This window comes from Acomys russatus, chromosome 1, assembly GCF_903995435.1.
Source record: "Acomys russatus chromosome 1, mAcoRus1.1, whole genome shotgun sequence".
Taxonomy (NCBI): Eukaryota; Metazoa; Chordata; class Mammalia; order Rodentia; family Muridae; genus Acomys; species Acomys russatus.
This window is the reverse complement of record NC_067137.1, coordinates 95,326,427-95,341,955: the sequence shown is the minus strand read 5'-3', so window position 1 is coordinate 95,341,955 and position 15,529 is coordinate 95,326,427. Positions and strand designations below refer to the sequence as shown.

The window sequence follows — 15,529 nt, the reverse complement described above, 5'->3', positions numbered from 1 at the left end:
TTTTAGTTTGAAAGCAAACAATTGTTTTTTAATCTTCCATTTTAAAGAGCACACAAAGAAGTTAACATCTAATAAAAAATACTAAATGTGTCTACTACAATGCATTTGCCAACAGTATGACAAAATATTGCTTCACAATAGCCTGTAAACACACCTCAAAAACCAAGGTGCCCATACACAGTGACAGAGCTGTCGAAGTAACTCAAGTTCAGTTTGTCTTCACAGTCGCTGTGTTATATCAGTTCGGTCTTTCCTGGGTTTGTTTTGTTTTCTCAGAAAGAATTTGTGCCATTCATGTTGGTCTCAGACTTGGTATGCAGCCAAAGATAGCCTTGAACTATCTTTCAGAGGTGTGCCTTCTATAAGCACTTCTCAAATGTGGGGTTACAGGTATAGGACACCATAACCAGCTACTTCATTTCAAATCTGTTTCGGGGTGGGCATGGTGGCACACTCCTATAATTCCAGCACTCGGGAGGCAGAAGCAGTCGGATCTCCATAGTTCAAGGCGGGTCTGGTCTACTAGCAATTTCCAGGCCAGCCAAGACTAAATAATAAGACCCTTTCTCAAAAAAACAAGCAAAATTTATTTAAGGGGGCCAGCAAGATAGCTCAGCTGAGGAGCTGGAAAGATGGCTCAGTGGTTAAGGGCACTCAGTGCCCTTCTGAAGATCCTGAGTTTGATTCCCAGAACCCACACGGCAGCTCACACCCATCTGATGCCACCTTCTGGTGTGCAGATGTACATGTGGAAAAAGTACTCATATGCGTAAAATACACAAATAAATAAATCTAAAAGAGAAGCAGCAGCAGCTGGCTCAGCTGGTCAAGCGCTTGGCTGACACAGCAAGCCTGGTGACTTGATTCAATCACTGGAAGCCAGATGGAAATGGAAGGAAAGGACTGACTCCCAAAAGCTGCCTTCCAACCTCCATACCACCGTGACCCAAGTGCGTACACACACACACACACACACACACACACACACACACACACAAATAGATACATGGAAAATACAGAGATCCCCCTGCCTTGGCCCCCAGAGTGTGTATATGTGTTTCTTGTTTGTTTGTTTGTTTGTAGAGTTATGTCTTTCCATCGTGTAGGTCTTTGGAATGGAACTCAGGTCTTCACCCTTGGCAGCAAGCACTTTACTTGCTGAGTCATCTCTCCGACACTAACTCAGAGATAGTTTAATCCCACCCTGTTGAGCATTAAAAAAAAAAATCTCAGAGGAAGTAGCGCATACAACTAGAGTCAGATTCTAATGATCCAGTAATGTGGTTAAGCAGTTTGGGCTTCAGAGTCATGAAGTTTGTATTCAAATCTCAGGTCTGCTACTTACCAGCTGTGGGCCCTTAGCCGATGTGCTTGCTATCTCCAGGCTCATGTTCCACTCCTATGAAATGAAGATACCAATGTCTGTCTCATTGGACTGTTGTGTTGTGAGGACCAAATGAGGCCACCATTTGACAAGATGACATAACAGGAGGCTCATGTGAAACCTTACCCCAGGACCATAGACCTTGTGCTCTGAATAAACCCAATGATCTCATGGGTCACTGTGACCATGTCCACCTCCCCTTAGATGTCCTACAGGTATTGCAAACCTAGCATGGTCCATATGCAACTTAACATCCATGTCGCCCAAACCTGTGCTGCTTTCTATGGACGCAAAGTCACCAAGGGCATATGCCTCCCTATGTGTCAAACTTGGTAAACCTGGAAATGAACTCAGAGTCCTCTGTCCCCCCTCACCACTCGCATGGACTCCATCACCAAGGCGAGGCAGTCCTTCCGCCTAATTACCACTTGTGTTCCCTCTGAACTCCCACCACCGCTGCCTCCACTAAGCCTTCGAACAAACTGAACTCACCCAATACCAGGCTCATAGAAACCTGGCCACAGTTACCGATTCTTAAGCTACCTTTAACCTCCTCTGCTTTGGATGCTGCAATATTGATGGTAATGTTAAGCCTCACTCCCTTCCCCCAACCACTTAGCTCCACCCCCCATGCATATTATAGCCTTAGCCTATGCAAATCCAAATTCGTTGTTTTGTGAGTCTGTGCCTTAGAATGGTTCAATGCCTTGAATATCTCTATTACAGCCCACCACCAAAGGCCAACTCAGAAGTCACCTAGAAACCTTGCCCTATAGGGTACCTCACTCCCTTCTTCCTTTTATCTGTCACACCTGCTATTTCTGGTGTGACCATGTATTATAGTATATTTATATGTCTCTTGCCTTTACCGAATTCCAAACTCTGAAAATACAACTGTATCTTGCTCGCTTCTGAATGCAATGTACGATACACAGTAGGAACCCAGAACCTTGTTATTCTGTGCCATATAGGCCCTGTCTCTTTCTCTGGCTGACCACCATCTCCCAAAGTCATAATAACAACCATCACCCCATGTTTCTGCATGTCTAGGAGCTGTAGTAAGCTCTCTCTATATGCCGATTTGCTTTGCTGAATGCTCATAACAGTCTCAATAGGCAGGCACAGTCATTGTCTCCATTTTAGCACTGAGGAAACCAAGTACAGACTGCTTAATTTGCCTAAGGTTGGGGAGCCAGGATTCAGAGCTACATCTATTTGCTGGAACACTTTTCCATATTAGATCCAGATTTAAATTACTACGTTGTCTTGATAGTTACCTGTGATGTTAGTCTTATGATTGGCCAAAACAAGCAAGCAAACAAAAACAAAAACTAATGAATCATTGTTTTCGTAGAACTGATCACAAATTGCTCCCCCAAATAAACATGGCATCTGGATCCTGGACCACTTACATGTAAGATAAAGATGCTTACTGTCCCGGGCCTTTTAAATTGAGCCCTTTCCACACAGGCTAACGTGTGTTCATTTTGGCAGTGCCCAGAAGCCAACCCAGGGCCTCACACCAGCTAGCAAGCCCCATACCACACTGTATCCCAAGCCTCTGGGCCTGTTGCTAAAATGAAGTGTTTCTCACATAGGCAATGACTTGACACCTGTGGGTCTCCAGGCTTCTAATCACCTGCTTGAATCAGACCCAAGCACTGGGGCTGAAAGTAAGAAAGGGATGAAGAGGAACTGATCGCCAGACCAGGCAGCCTCCTTGGGACAATAGCCAGAACCCTTTGGGCCATGTGTCCTCCTAGTACCAGGACAATTCTTTAGGGACAACGTAAAGGAGGTACAGTTTAGTCCACTAGTGAGCGTGTGAAACTATGGAAATGGTTTGGATCTCTGTCATTTTTCTCCCTGCGGACAAAGGTAAGAAATCTACCCAGCTGGCCCCTTCCAGAGACCAGAGAGATTCACCAGTATCGAGTGTATCTTAACCACCTCAGGGCTGGACCTTCTCCTGGCTAATGACACTAATAACGGGAATGGCTAGCCCTTCCATTCTAGTGCAGACCAAATTATAGGTTTCCTCCTCCCGCACACTGAGTGAACTCGAATAGGCTTGCATTATTCTCTGAACTTTTTATACCAAAGTGAAAACATTTTGGTTATTATTTTTTGTTTTATTTTAAAAACAAAATAAAAATTTAAAAATAAATTTAAAAACAAAAACAAAACAAGCTGGGTGTGGTGGTGCGTGTCTTTAATCCTAGCACTTGGGAGGCAGATCTGTGTGAGTTCAAGGCCAGCCTGGTCTATAAAGTGAGTCCAGGACAGCCAGGGATGTTACACAGAGAAACTCTGTCTCAAACAAAACAAAACAACAACAACAACAAAAGCTAGGGTCTCACTCTGTAGCCCAGGCTGGCCTGGAATTCACTATGTAGTCCATGCTATCCTCAAATTCATGGCACTGTTTTGTTTTAGCCTCCCCCAGTGCTGGAACTGTCGATGTGAACCATGGTCCTTAAAGCAATGTGAATTTTTTAAAACAAGTGTGGGTGTGCAAATGTAGGGGTCAGAGGACAACTCTGTGACACTGACTCCCTCCTTCTACCTCTACCTGGATTTCAGAGATGGGACTCGGGCTGCTCTGCTCTTTTATCTACTGAGCCATCTGGACAGCTTACTATCCATTGCCGCTTACATTCTATTTATTCTACTTTTAGTTTATACGTATGTGTGTGGCTATGTGAGTGAGTGGTGGTGCCCAAAGATGTTGGGTCCCCACTGTAGCAGGAGCTGTAGGCAGTTGTGAGCCACTCACTGTGTTTGCTAGGAACTGAACCCGAGTCCTCCGGAAGAGCAGCCAGAGCTGCTAGCAGCTGAGCTATCTCTCCAACCTGAAATTTGTATTTAATAAAGGGCCATGCTCTTCTACCCTTGAAGTCTATGAAGTAAATCATCACTCCTACGTTTCAACTGTTTTATGGTGGTGTGTTTTTTTTTTTTAATCATTTTTCATCTACGTTCATTCATCTATTTTCCTTTATTCAACAACCTTAAAAGATACCGGAGACGTGGTTGTGATCAAGATATAAAAGGCCGCTGCTCTCATGGAATTTCCAGTTCAGTAGTGAGGAACTAGACACTTATTAAGTAAAAGAAAACCTAGATTGGATGTTGCAGCTAATGATAAACACTATGGAAACCCATACTGTGATCCTGAGACAGTCGTGTGGAGGACGTGTGTGCAGTAGACACCCTAGATAGGGAAGGCATCTCAAGGGAGACTTGCTTTGAGTTGAGCCCTGAATGTCAAGAAGCAGCCATCTTGGGCAAAGAGGCCCAGATAGTGGCTCAGCAGCACATAAAAATACCCTCTTGAAGGGATAAGTGCTAGATGTGCCCAGAATGGTAGGAAGTTGCATGCACTGTGTGCTTATAGGGTATGGGGACTTGAAGGGAGTGGACGAAGAATCCAGGGTCAACCAGTCAATGTTAACAGCAACCCCAGGACCAGTCCATGCGCCTGCTCCCATCGGAGGAATTGTTTCAGAGGGAATTTGTGCACAGATTTGTTTCTTTTTTTACTTCAGAGACATTGAAACTTCCAATGACTTGCTCAGAGTAACCGTCTTAGGGTTTTTACTGTGTCTTAGACTTTATCCCTTAGTTAAATAGAGCACAACTGAGTAACTTTTGATCACAAATGGCGATTGTTATTGATACAAAAATTAGAGCAAAAAGTGTCTCTCTTCAGTTTTGATAAATTTAAATTATGCACGAGATAGAGATATGTGCAAAGGTGATGTGGAGCCTGCTATCCACTATTCTACAAAGATGAGTACTATTTCTTCCATCACCTAAAATTAATTTCAGTCAGCACACAGTGGCATTACGTTCACTTCCCTGAAGCGGCAGAAGGAATCCAGGGGAGGCAACGAAGGAATTCCAGGAATGAAGGCTAGAAGTGGGGTGTGTGTTTGCAGCCAGATGTCGAAGATGTAACGTTTCTATTGCTTAACATCCAAAGGGCGCCTGGAACAGAAGCTACAGGACATGCAAGACTATTTTCTGGTTGTGGAAAAAGTATAGGATTTATTCATTCACCTACTGAGTAAAATGTACATTAACCTGGTACTATCGCTCGGAACTAGGTCTAAGAGCCATCAGTGGGTCAGACTAGACGTGGTCCCCAAAAGGAAATGTTCTTTAGCCGTTCCTGTTGTATGTTCAGGATTTGAATCTGGGTTCGTGGCAATGAAGCCAGCCATGCAGGTCGGTATCCCACTGAAGCTAGTTTGAGGCTGTGCCTTCTGAGCAGGGTAGAGTGTTTCCCAGGACAACACTGACATTCCTAAGTCAATCAGCCTCTGGAGACTTTTGAATCCTGAGCCCCGATTAGGGGGATTTGGAAGGAGTCCTGTGGCTAGGCAGGGAAGGTACTCCTTTCTCACAACTAGACCTTGGAAGTAGCTGGCAAGGAGCTTGGAAGGAGTCAGTCCTATGGGCGATCCCATGCACCCTGAGAAACCTTGTAGAGATTCCGTCTTCTTCGAGTTTCTCATTCTCCCCTGCATGGAGTGTAGTCGGGGCTGTGGTTAACTGGAAGGAAGGCTTTGTGTCAGGGCTGTCAAAGGAAAAGTGACACTCTTCTTCCACAGCTAGTTTGCAGCTGCCAGGGCCATTAGTGAGGGCCCCTGGGGCAAGCTGCTTTCCTGTGGTTCCCTTCTTTATCTGGGAAATCTCTCCCCGGTTGTTATCACCACACATTGAAAAGAGCTCACTGGGTCCTTATAAATGTTACTTTAATTCTAAAGCTAGATATTGTGTTTAAAGGATATTTACCCTTTAAACAGCAAATAATGAACCTAAACTTTTATTTTATTTTATTTAACATTTCATTTTATTTATATCGCATCTCACAGTGTGGTCCAGAACTCAAGGTGAACCTCTTGCCTCAGCTCTGGGCCTCTCTCATAATTCAAGACTGACAGAAACAGTGTGCAAGTGGTGTGTGCTGTAAAGAATGTTCTAGAGAAGCTGGGGGTGGTGGCGCATGCCTTTAATCCCAGCCCTTGGGAGGCAGATCGCTGTGAGTTCGAGGACAGCCTGGTCTATAAAGTGAATCCTGGACAGCCAAGATAACAAAGAGAAACTTTTTCTTGAAAAACTAAAATACAAAAACAAAAAATGTTCTAGAGATACTTGAGTGAGTTGCTTTGAAGTGTTGATCATTAAGGTAGGAACAGGAAGATCACCTGTCATTTGAACTGTCATTTGGAATTAAAACATAACTTGAGATCCACTATGACCAATCGTAATTTTCATTACCACTAATGACCCAGAGGCTCCCCTTCTACCCAGCAAGTGTGGAAACAGTCTCTGGGTTTTAGGCCTTTGAGAGCAAAGGGTAAAGGCTCAGTCTCCTCTCAGTGCAGTTTGTCAGTGTGTAAGTGAGAACAGCATTCCCAGACAAAGGTCGTGTTCTTTGAGACGATAAACTTTCTAAGCTAAGCTTGTTCAGAGTATGCTGGCTCCTCCCACTATTATGTAACTTCTTATTTACAGAATGACCAGCCATTATTTGTGCTGCTTGAGATCTTTGAATTGTCAGCTCCTTCTCCCATTACTGTAATCTGAATTACATACGGTGTTAAAGTAACTTCAGAAGTTAGAATTTGTTTTCCACGGTGGCACAGGACAAGAAATTGCCTCCCCTCCTCCCTTCTGAGAATAAAAAGGGTCAACCTAACAAACATACGGTACAGTGAGGAATGCAAGCCAGGTATGGTGGTGCATACCTGTACTGCCAGCATTGGGGAGATACAAACAGAAAGATCAGGAGTTCAGGGCCAGCCTTAGCTACGAAGCAAGTTTAAGGTCAGACTAGACTACGTGAGACTTTTTTTTTTTTTTTTTAAATAAGCAAACAACTGAAATTTTGAGTTTCTTTTTTTTTCTCAACCAAGGGAAAACTTTGAAATCCAAGTGTTAAGAGGCAGCTCAGGAGGGCTGGAGAGATGACTGAGCAGTTAAGAGCACTTGTTGGTCTTGCAGAAGACCCAGGTTCAAGTTGCCAGCACCTGCAGGCTTGGCCTCCATAGTCTTTTTAACTCCGGGTTCATGAGACCCACAGCCCTCTTCTGGCCTCTGTGGGCACTGCATGCACATGGTGCATAGACGTATGCCAGCAAAATACCCTTACACATAAAATAAAAATAAATACATCTCTTAAAAAAAAAAGTAACAGGAGGGGGATTTAGCAAGATTGGTTCAGAGAGTAAAGGTGTCTGCCAATGAGTTCAGCCCTCAGGACCCATAGCTTCTGGGAGTTGTCCTATGACCTCCTCCAAGTGTCATGGTACATGAGTGCCTTCCCCCATAAATAAGCACGGTGTTAAAGCATAATTAAAAAACAAACAAAAAGCAGGAAGTTGAGCTTAATAGATTGGACAAGAGTGGAAAGTAGCGATTTGGTTTGCAGTGTGGAAGGTCATTTATTTCAACCATTCCTCAAGTCATTCACTTTTAAGCTAAGAGTAAATCTTCACATGATTTTGTAGGAATAAAAAGGCAACCTTGCTGCTTGTCTATAATAACCAGTACTCGCAGGACTGAGACGAGAGGATCACTGTGAGTTTGAGGCCACTTTGGGCTACCTAACGAGATCTTATTTCAAACAATCAAAAAGAAAAAAAAACCAAAAGGTTAAAATAGTTTGTATAGAGCTGGGCTCTGGTCACAGGATCCCTTTCCTATGTGCTCTGCCAACCTGAAGGTGAGCATAGAAGTTTAAGAGTGTTCCCTCCAAAAAGCAGAAAAGAGAAACAAGAAGGCATGTCACTGCACAAGCTGTTACATGCAGCTTTTGGCCCCCAGGGCAGGTAGGTAGAAAATCTTAGCAATGTGATATGAACACACATATCTGTAAAATGCCCTAACCTGGTATTTCCTCTGAGTGATAAAGGGTACAGAGAGAAGGTGCCCCCCCCCACCCTCAGGACCTACCCATCTCGACAAACTGGTCTCTGGTCTCTTCTATCACCTTTCAGAAACCATACAAAACTCTCAGAATAAAAACAGCAACAAGATAGTCGCATTCAACTTAAATGCTTTTATTGACAATGTCTTAGAACAATAAGCAAACAATGCTTAAATTTTTCATTCAAATTCACTTTCCACATGTCGAAAGACCTCAGGGTAGAAAAAAATAAAATAAAAATATAAATATCTGAGAATCCATCTTAATAAATAAATTGAAAACACAATAAAACGTTTTCATGGAAAACTGTTAGTGTCAGAACATTCAGACCACCTCAACAATGCATGATCAGTAACATTACGATGAACATTGATGTTGGAGAAAAACTACAGTACATGGATATAGCTATTTAGTTCTATCTACTGGAAAATAAAGTTCTGTCTTTTCTTAGTTTAATATTGGTCATTTCTAATTGGAACACGCTATTGCCAGGAACACAGTAGGTATTGTTAAAATCAGCTGCACTAGATACAATCTGAAATTATCCAGCACCAGGTTAATTCCAATAATGAACCCAACAGATTAGTTAATGCTATGAGAAGACTAAGGAGAAAGAGAAAAGAGAGACACAGACCCAGGCCTGGCTCACATGCTACTAACTACCAGCTCTCAGGTGTCACTAGGAACAATACACTCCATGCGTTTTGTTTTGTTTTGTTTTGTTTTTTTGCTACATCTCCGGAAGAGGTGAGGACTTGCGTCCAGATGTGGATGCTGTCAAGTCCTTGAGGCCCACAGCCTGGTGTGTTTCACGCACAGATAAGGTCCTCCCTAGGTCTACAGGAACCCTCGGGGAAGACGTCTCTCCTCTCGTAATGCACCAGCTCAGGCAGTGGCGCTTGGGATGCCGCTGCCCCCCCTTCCCTGACTGCTCACAGGGCCAGCAGTGTGGGTGAGCTCAGGGAGTCAGAGGAGGGCTCATTGCTGCTGCTGCCCTTTCGGTGGGCCGCTGCGCAGCTGGGGAAGGAGTCAGCCTCCGGGTAGGTGAAGACAAAGGAAGACGTGTAAGTGGTGCAGCTGGGAGTACAGGTGACCACCGGAGTGCACAGGGGCTCCAGCTCTGTGACCATGGGCCCCATCCCCAGGGAGCTGCTGTGCAGAGGCTCCCAGTCTGCTGCGTAGAAGGAACCGGACAGGTCCATATCTGGCACAGAGCGAGCGGTCTCGGAGCCGCTGGGCCTAGAGGATGCCGGGAACAAGAAGTCATCAAAGGGCTCAGCCTTCAGCTCCATGTTGCTAATGCTCTTGACGGGCTCCAGTGATGGCTTGGGCTCGGGGTCATTGAGAAGGGGCAAGGTGAAGGCCTCCTCGGACTCTGGGGTGGTAGCCTCAGGCAGACCCCCAGTCAAATCCAGGGAGGCCACAGACATCTCTTCTGGGAAGCCCAGGTCATCAGGGATCTTGCAGGCAGGTCGGTGGGCTGCCAAAATAAACTCCAGTTTTTCCTTCTCTTTCAGCAGATTGGCAATCTCAGTCTGCAACGCAGACTTCTCGTCTTCAAGTTGGTCTGTCTCCTGCACAGAAAGAGAGAGATGAAGGAAAACATAAGACATGGTTCTTGCTCAAGGACTCTGTTCCCTTAGTCCCAACTTCCAACTTTGAAGGTTCAGGAGTAGCCAGCAGGCTCAACCTACCGCTTGGAGAGTATCTGTCAGTTCCCTCCTCCGATTCCGGCATTTGGCTGCAGCCATCTTATTCCTTTCCCTTCGGATTCTCCGTTTCTCTTCCTCTTCAGGAGATAACTATGAGAAGAAGAAAAGGACCAACATTCAATAAGGTTGTCTGGTGTCACCTCCATTCAGACACCCTATTGAAACTGGCTCCCATAGCACTCGCACCTCTTGGTAAAGCAGTTTTTCTAACCTTCAGTTGGCAGCCTGAGTGTGATTTGCATTTAAAGTAACATCTTTAGGGAGGGAACAAAGAAGCACCCAGGCTTTTCACAAAAAAAAAAAAAAAAAAAAAAAAAAAAAAAAAAGAAAGAAAAGAAAAAGAGGTAGGAAGCTGCCTGGGAAACTGTCAGGGAGTACTTCTTGGGGCCAACTGTCAGAATCTGACAAGGGAGGGAAAAGGGCTTGGAGTCATGGCTCCAGCTCAGGAAGTGCAGTCAGTCAGCTGCAACAGGGTTTCACCCTCTCTGTTGTGTCCTAACACACACACACACACACACACACACACACACGCTGTTTTCCAGTCCCAGGTCCTGAATAGCTGCTCACCTGCTCTACTTTGCCCCTTCTGCCGATGCTCTGCGCTCTGCAGCCTGACATGGTCTTCACCATTCCAGCTCTGGAGTAAGCCCCAGTCGATGGAGTTGGGACTCCGTAGGGATGGGGCGCTCTGGTCTGCGATGGTGCCACGGAGGAGACCAGGGTGGGCTGCACTAGCCACTGCAGGTCTGGGCTGGTGGAGATGGCTGTCACCGTGGGGATAAAGTTGGCACTGGAGACGGATAGATCTGCGCAGAAGTCCTAAAACAAAACAGAGGAAAGCGGAGGTGAGCAAGGAGGTTTCAAGACACAGGTAGAGCAAGTGGTCTTAGTGTCGCATGCAGGAGAGAGAGAGAGAGAGAGAGAGAGAGAGAGAGAGAGAGAGAGAGAGAGAGAGAGAGAGAGAGAGAGAGAGAGAGAGAAGAGCATTCAGGTCACAGACTGCTTGTGTCTTTCTGTTTGCATCTCATCCAGGATAAAAGCTCTCCCAATATCCTCCCATGAATTCCGCAGCGCAGCTTTTCTCCTCCATCCTACTGCTGCGTTCCCGTTATCCCTTCAGCATCACTCGCTCGAAAGGGGGTTTGTTATAAATATCCCTGACGTCTGCGCTGACGCAGGCGCCGCTCCGGAGTCTCCAGAATGAACTCGCTTTTTATCAATGAAACTGCTTTACACACCCGCTCGCAGCACCCTCCTCCCTCCTCCCAGCTCCAGGCTGCCCCAGAATGGGGAATTGGGGCCGTTTGCCGCCTCCCAGGCTCTAGTTAGAGAGTCTTTGCTCGAGACTGAGACAAGTCAACGAGAGAGTAGCGCAGGCCACTCAGAATAAACCTGCCGCGCGGGAAGGGGTCACTAAGTCTTACTATGACAAGCGTACATGTGCTGACACAAGACCTGGATTCCCAGGCTAGGGCTGCTCTGATCCCGCCAGTCTCCCTCCAAAGCGGAAAAAGGAAGATACCCCTCCAACTGACGTCGCGGAGTATCCCGCCCCAGTGTCCCCTCCTCAGCGACCCCCAGCGCAGACTTGGCGGCTGCACAAAGCCAAACTCACCTGTGCGTTGACAGGGGAGCCCATGCTGGAGAAAGAGTCGGCTGGGGAATGGTAGTAGGAAAGACTGTCCCCGGCCGGGGAGGCGCTGCTGCAGCGGGAGGATGATGCCTCGTAGTCGGCATTGAAACCCGAGAACATCATGGTAGAGGTTTGGGGAAAGTCCAGCGAGGGGTCCAGGGGTAGACACTGGTGGGAGCTGTGGAGCAGAGCTGGGTGGGAGCGCGGTCACTGCTCGTTCGCGGCGCCGCTGGCTCTATCCAGTCTTCTCAGTTGCTCGCTGCAGTCGCGGTTGGAGTAGTAGGCGCCTCAGCCGGCGCTTTTATAGAAGCGCTTGTGAATGAATCTTAACACACGTCACTGGGCGGAACCGTGGCACTGGAGGCGGGGACGCGCGCCCCAAGGCCCTGAGCGGGCACCCTGTCGTCAACTCTGCGCCCCAGGATTCCAACCCCCGTCTTGGCATGTAACTTTCAAAATAGGGGTCTTAGGGGGTCTCCTTGACTCTCCACATGTGGGATATCGGAGATGGTTCCCCCCCTAAGACTATAGGGAGCAGCGTGGAAACCTGCTGACGCAGATGTCCTAATATGGACATCCTGTGTAAAGGAGGGAGGGATTGACGGGAACAGCTCTCCGGCTGCAGCCAACTCTGAGGGTGCAGCGCAGGGGGGAGCGGGGGCCGAGGTCGGGGGAGGGGAGGCGGGGAAAGGCAGAGAAGGCGAGCGAACATTCGCACCTGATTCAAAGTGGACCCTGTTCCCAGGGTCAGGGGATGAAACGGAGGTCTCCTTCTTCCCATTGTCCAGAAATCTGGAACATTTTCTGAGTCTCTGGTATTAGGAGAAACAGGTCCGTAGCCCTAAAGCCTTGAAGCCTCTGTTCCCAAAGGAAAGCTTGCTCACCACAGCGCCCATCCCAAATCAGTGCCAATAAATAAATAAAATAAAATGGGTTCAGCTTCTCAGCCTCTCGTCTCAAGAAACACTAGGACTGAGGTTGGAAGCAGCAAGTAAATATAAGTGTAAATAACCTGCTTTACCTACGATATTGAGTTCATTGATTCATACACTCATTCATTCGTGTATTAAAGGAAGGCAGTACCCCGAGCCCTTAGCCACTTAGAGCTATCAGGGTGACTGTCTGTCCCCCGGGAGACACTGACGGATAAACATTGTGCAAAACCTCCCCACAAGGTTGCCCGAAGGGGTCTTTTGCTTGGTTTGGAGCTGGGGCCAGAGGGCGGGTGGGGGCAGGGGGCAGCTCAGGATTTCAAAGTGAGATGAGCTGGGGGGGTGCGGGGGGAGGGGAGAAAAGGGGTCCTGAATCCGTGCAGCCAGGAAACTGCGCCTTCAGGGAGCCAGCAGCCGGTGATTTTCCAGTTGGGGGGAGGGGGAACAGAAAGGATTGGAAGCACAGTGCCCAGCTCTGCGTAGAGGAGATTTTGGCGTTTGGGACCTGAGCATAGCTCTGAGTCTTGGAAGATGGAACTTTAGGAAGGCCAGGTGTTTCAGTGCAGAAAGCACTCCTACATGCCCTCAGCCTCCTGTCCTTCTGTAGAGGACAAGCCGGTTCGACTGACTGGGCTCGGCCCCAGAAAGCCGGTCACCTCTAGGGTAGGAAACCGCAGATCCTCGCAGAACTCAGATGTCCCCCAAGTCTCTATTCCGTGTGTTCTGGGGGTCAAGTCAACCGGTGGGCATTCCAAGATGGGCTAAAGAGAATTAGGGCAGAGGATGGATCTTTAGGGGTGCAAGGGGCGCAGAACCACAAACCTGCCTCGGGCCGCCGCACCCGGAAGCTAGGCGATCTTGCTATAGATAGTAACAGCGAAGCGGCTGTTTACAGCAACACAGCGCCGCCAGGGCCGTCTCCAGGCGACGCCGCGCGGCCCGGCGCACGGTCCGCCCATCGAGGCCACCCGCCCTCTCTGCTCCCCAGGGGCCGCGGCCTCCCCAGCCAGGCTGCGGCCGCTCCCGCCGACTGACATCACCCTGGGGTTCGGGGGCTGATCCCGGCTGGCTTCTAGCTGTGTGCTAGCCTCCATTCTTAGAGATCCAAAGCCCACGGGAGCGGGGAGGGCAGGGAGGCGGGGATTCGTGGAAATAGGCCACTTGCTATTTTTGCATTCCCTGTCACAGGCAGAGGTGAAAACAGAATTTCATCATTGTATGTCATTGGTTTATGTTGGTGGGAATTTAGGCACTTTTTTCCCCCTCACTTGAAAGAGGGGGAGGGGAAAGAGAACAGCATGATGCCAAAACCCGGGCTTCTTGTAACTGCTCAATCCTGAAGCGATTTCATGGCCTTCAGCATTCTGTGAATTCTAACATCTGTCTTGCGCTTCCCCTGTCCTTTACTGTAAAAGAGAGAGAGGAGAGAGAGAGAGAGAGAGAGAGAGAGAGAGAGAGAGAGAGAGAGGGAGAGAGAGAGAGAGAGAGAGAGAGAGAAGCATACAGAAAGATTATGCAGACATCTTTCCACTTATTAGTTTCGACAAAGTAGGTCAAGCTTTGAATTCCTGGGTCTGTCTGGCCTTGCCTTCCACTGTTAACTGCGTTTCAGGGGCTCTTAGGGGAAAAAAAAAAACCCTGGAGTGATTTGATTTACTTCCTCTTCAGGTTTGAAGCAGCTCTGGCCAACACCTCAAAGATGTGTCAAGATTTTATATCCAAGATTTATCTCAAACATCACTTACCTTGGCAATAAAAAAGGAAAAGAGGTCTGTGGGTGAGTCTTTCTCCTCCAAATAGCTTAGCCCCCCCCCCTTTTTTTTTTTCCTTCCTGGCAACATTATGACCAGAGAGTTGGACGCCTAATACATCTGTCCTCTGAAAAGGACAAGCCAGCGACTAGAGAGATGGCTGAGTGTTGACGAGCACTGGCTGCTTTTCCAGAGGACTCAGGTTCCTTTCCCTTGGGCACATGGCTGCTGTAGCTCCAGTTCCAAGGGACCCAACGCCCTCACCTGGCCTCCCTGGATATCAGGCACACATGCCTTGCACCCACATACATGCAGACAAAACATCTACACACATAAAATTGTAACACTTAAAAAGGACAGGCCATGTGTTAATATTGTCTCTCATTTTATTTAGCGAAGAACTATTGAGGGACTAGGGTAGAGGCTGACACTTCCTGTAGTGAGTAGAGTGGACCTATCCTTACCTGTGCGCACAGAGACCCGCGCCTCTGGGGGAAGTGAGGTAAGTAAGTCAACAAAGTACTCTGGGGCTGCAGTAAGTGGCTTGGCAGATCTAAGAATAGAATAGCAAGGGGCACAAAGAGGGTTTGGAGACAGAACTCAGAGCAAGTGACTGCAATACCAAGGTGGGGGCAGAATCATCAACAGCCAGGGTTGAAAATGACAGAGCATCACGTAGGGTTCAAGTCCTCAGACTTTCCCATCTCCTCTCCACTAACAACCAGTGCTGAGTCTAAAAGACACCCTCATATCTCAGCCTGCGCAGGCACCCATTCCACTCACTAGTATAAAAATCACACCTTAAGAAATGGGGCCAAGCGTGGTGGCGCACACCTTTAATCCCAGCACTCAGGAGGCAGAGGCAGGCAGATGGCTGTGACAGTTCTAGGCCAGCCTGGTCTACAAAGCAGGTCCAGGACAGCCAAGGCTAACACAGAGAAACCCTGTCTTGAAAAGCAAGAAGGAGGAGGAGGAGGAGGAGAAGAAAGAAAAAAAGAAATGGGGCAGGCTGGGGATGTGGCTCAGTGGTGCAGCGCTGCCTGATGAACACAAGGCCCTGAGTATAATTCCACTACTACAAAAACCTGATAACGAGCAGTAAAAAGAAATTACGCCAGGTGTGTTGGCACAGGTGTTTATATCAGCATTCATCACAGTGGCCAGAACATAGCAACAGCTG

The 15,529-nt window shown here is 47.5% G+C and overlaps 1 protein-coding gene and 1 long non-coding RNA gene across 3 annotated transcripts; one reads left to right on the top strand and one right to left on the bottom strand.

The window, feature by feature from the left end:
• Positions 1-9,040: 9,040 nt before the first annotated feature.
• On the bottom strand, positions 9,041-11,956 carry Fos (Fos proto-oncogene, AP-1 transcription factor subunit). Its single transcript, XM_051149477.1, has 4 exons — positions 11,649-11,956; positions 10,601-10,852; positions 10,016-10,123; positions 9,041-9,895 (listed from the first exon to the last, which is right to left on the bottom strand). The coding sequence occupies exons 1-4, from the start codon at positions 11,787-11,789 to the stop codon at positions 9,254-9,256; spliced, it is 1,143 nt and encodes a 380-aa protein (XP_051005434.1). The 5' UTR covers positions 11,790-11,956; the 3' UTR covers positions 9,041-9,253.
• Positions 11,957-13,572: 1,616 nt separating this feature from the next.
• Positions 13,573-14,793, top strand: LOC127196474 (uncharacterized). Of its 2 annotated transcripts, none has more exons than XR_007831485.1 (3): positions 13,573-13,792; positions 14,267-14,375; positions 14,744-14,793. It is a non-coding gene; the product is annotated as an uncharacterized LOC127196474 (long non-coding RNA). The 2 variants fall into 2 exon arrangements; XR_007831486.1 differs by having other exon boundaries at positions 13,573-13,814.
• The last annotated feature ends 736 nt before the right edge of the window (positions 14,794-15,529 follow it).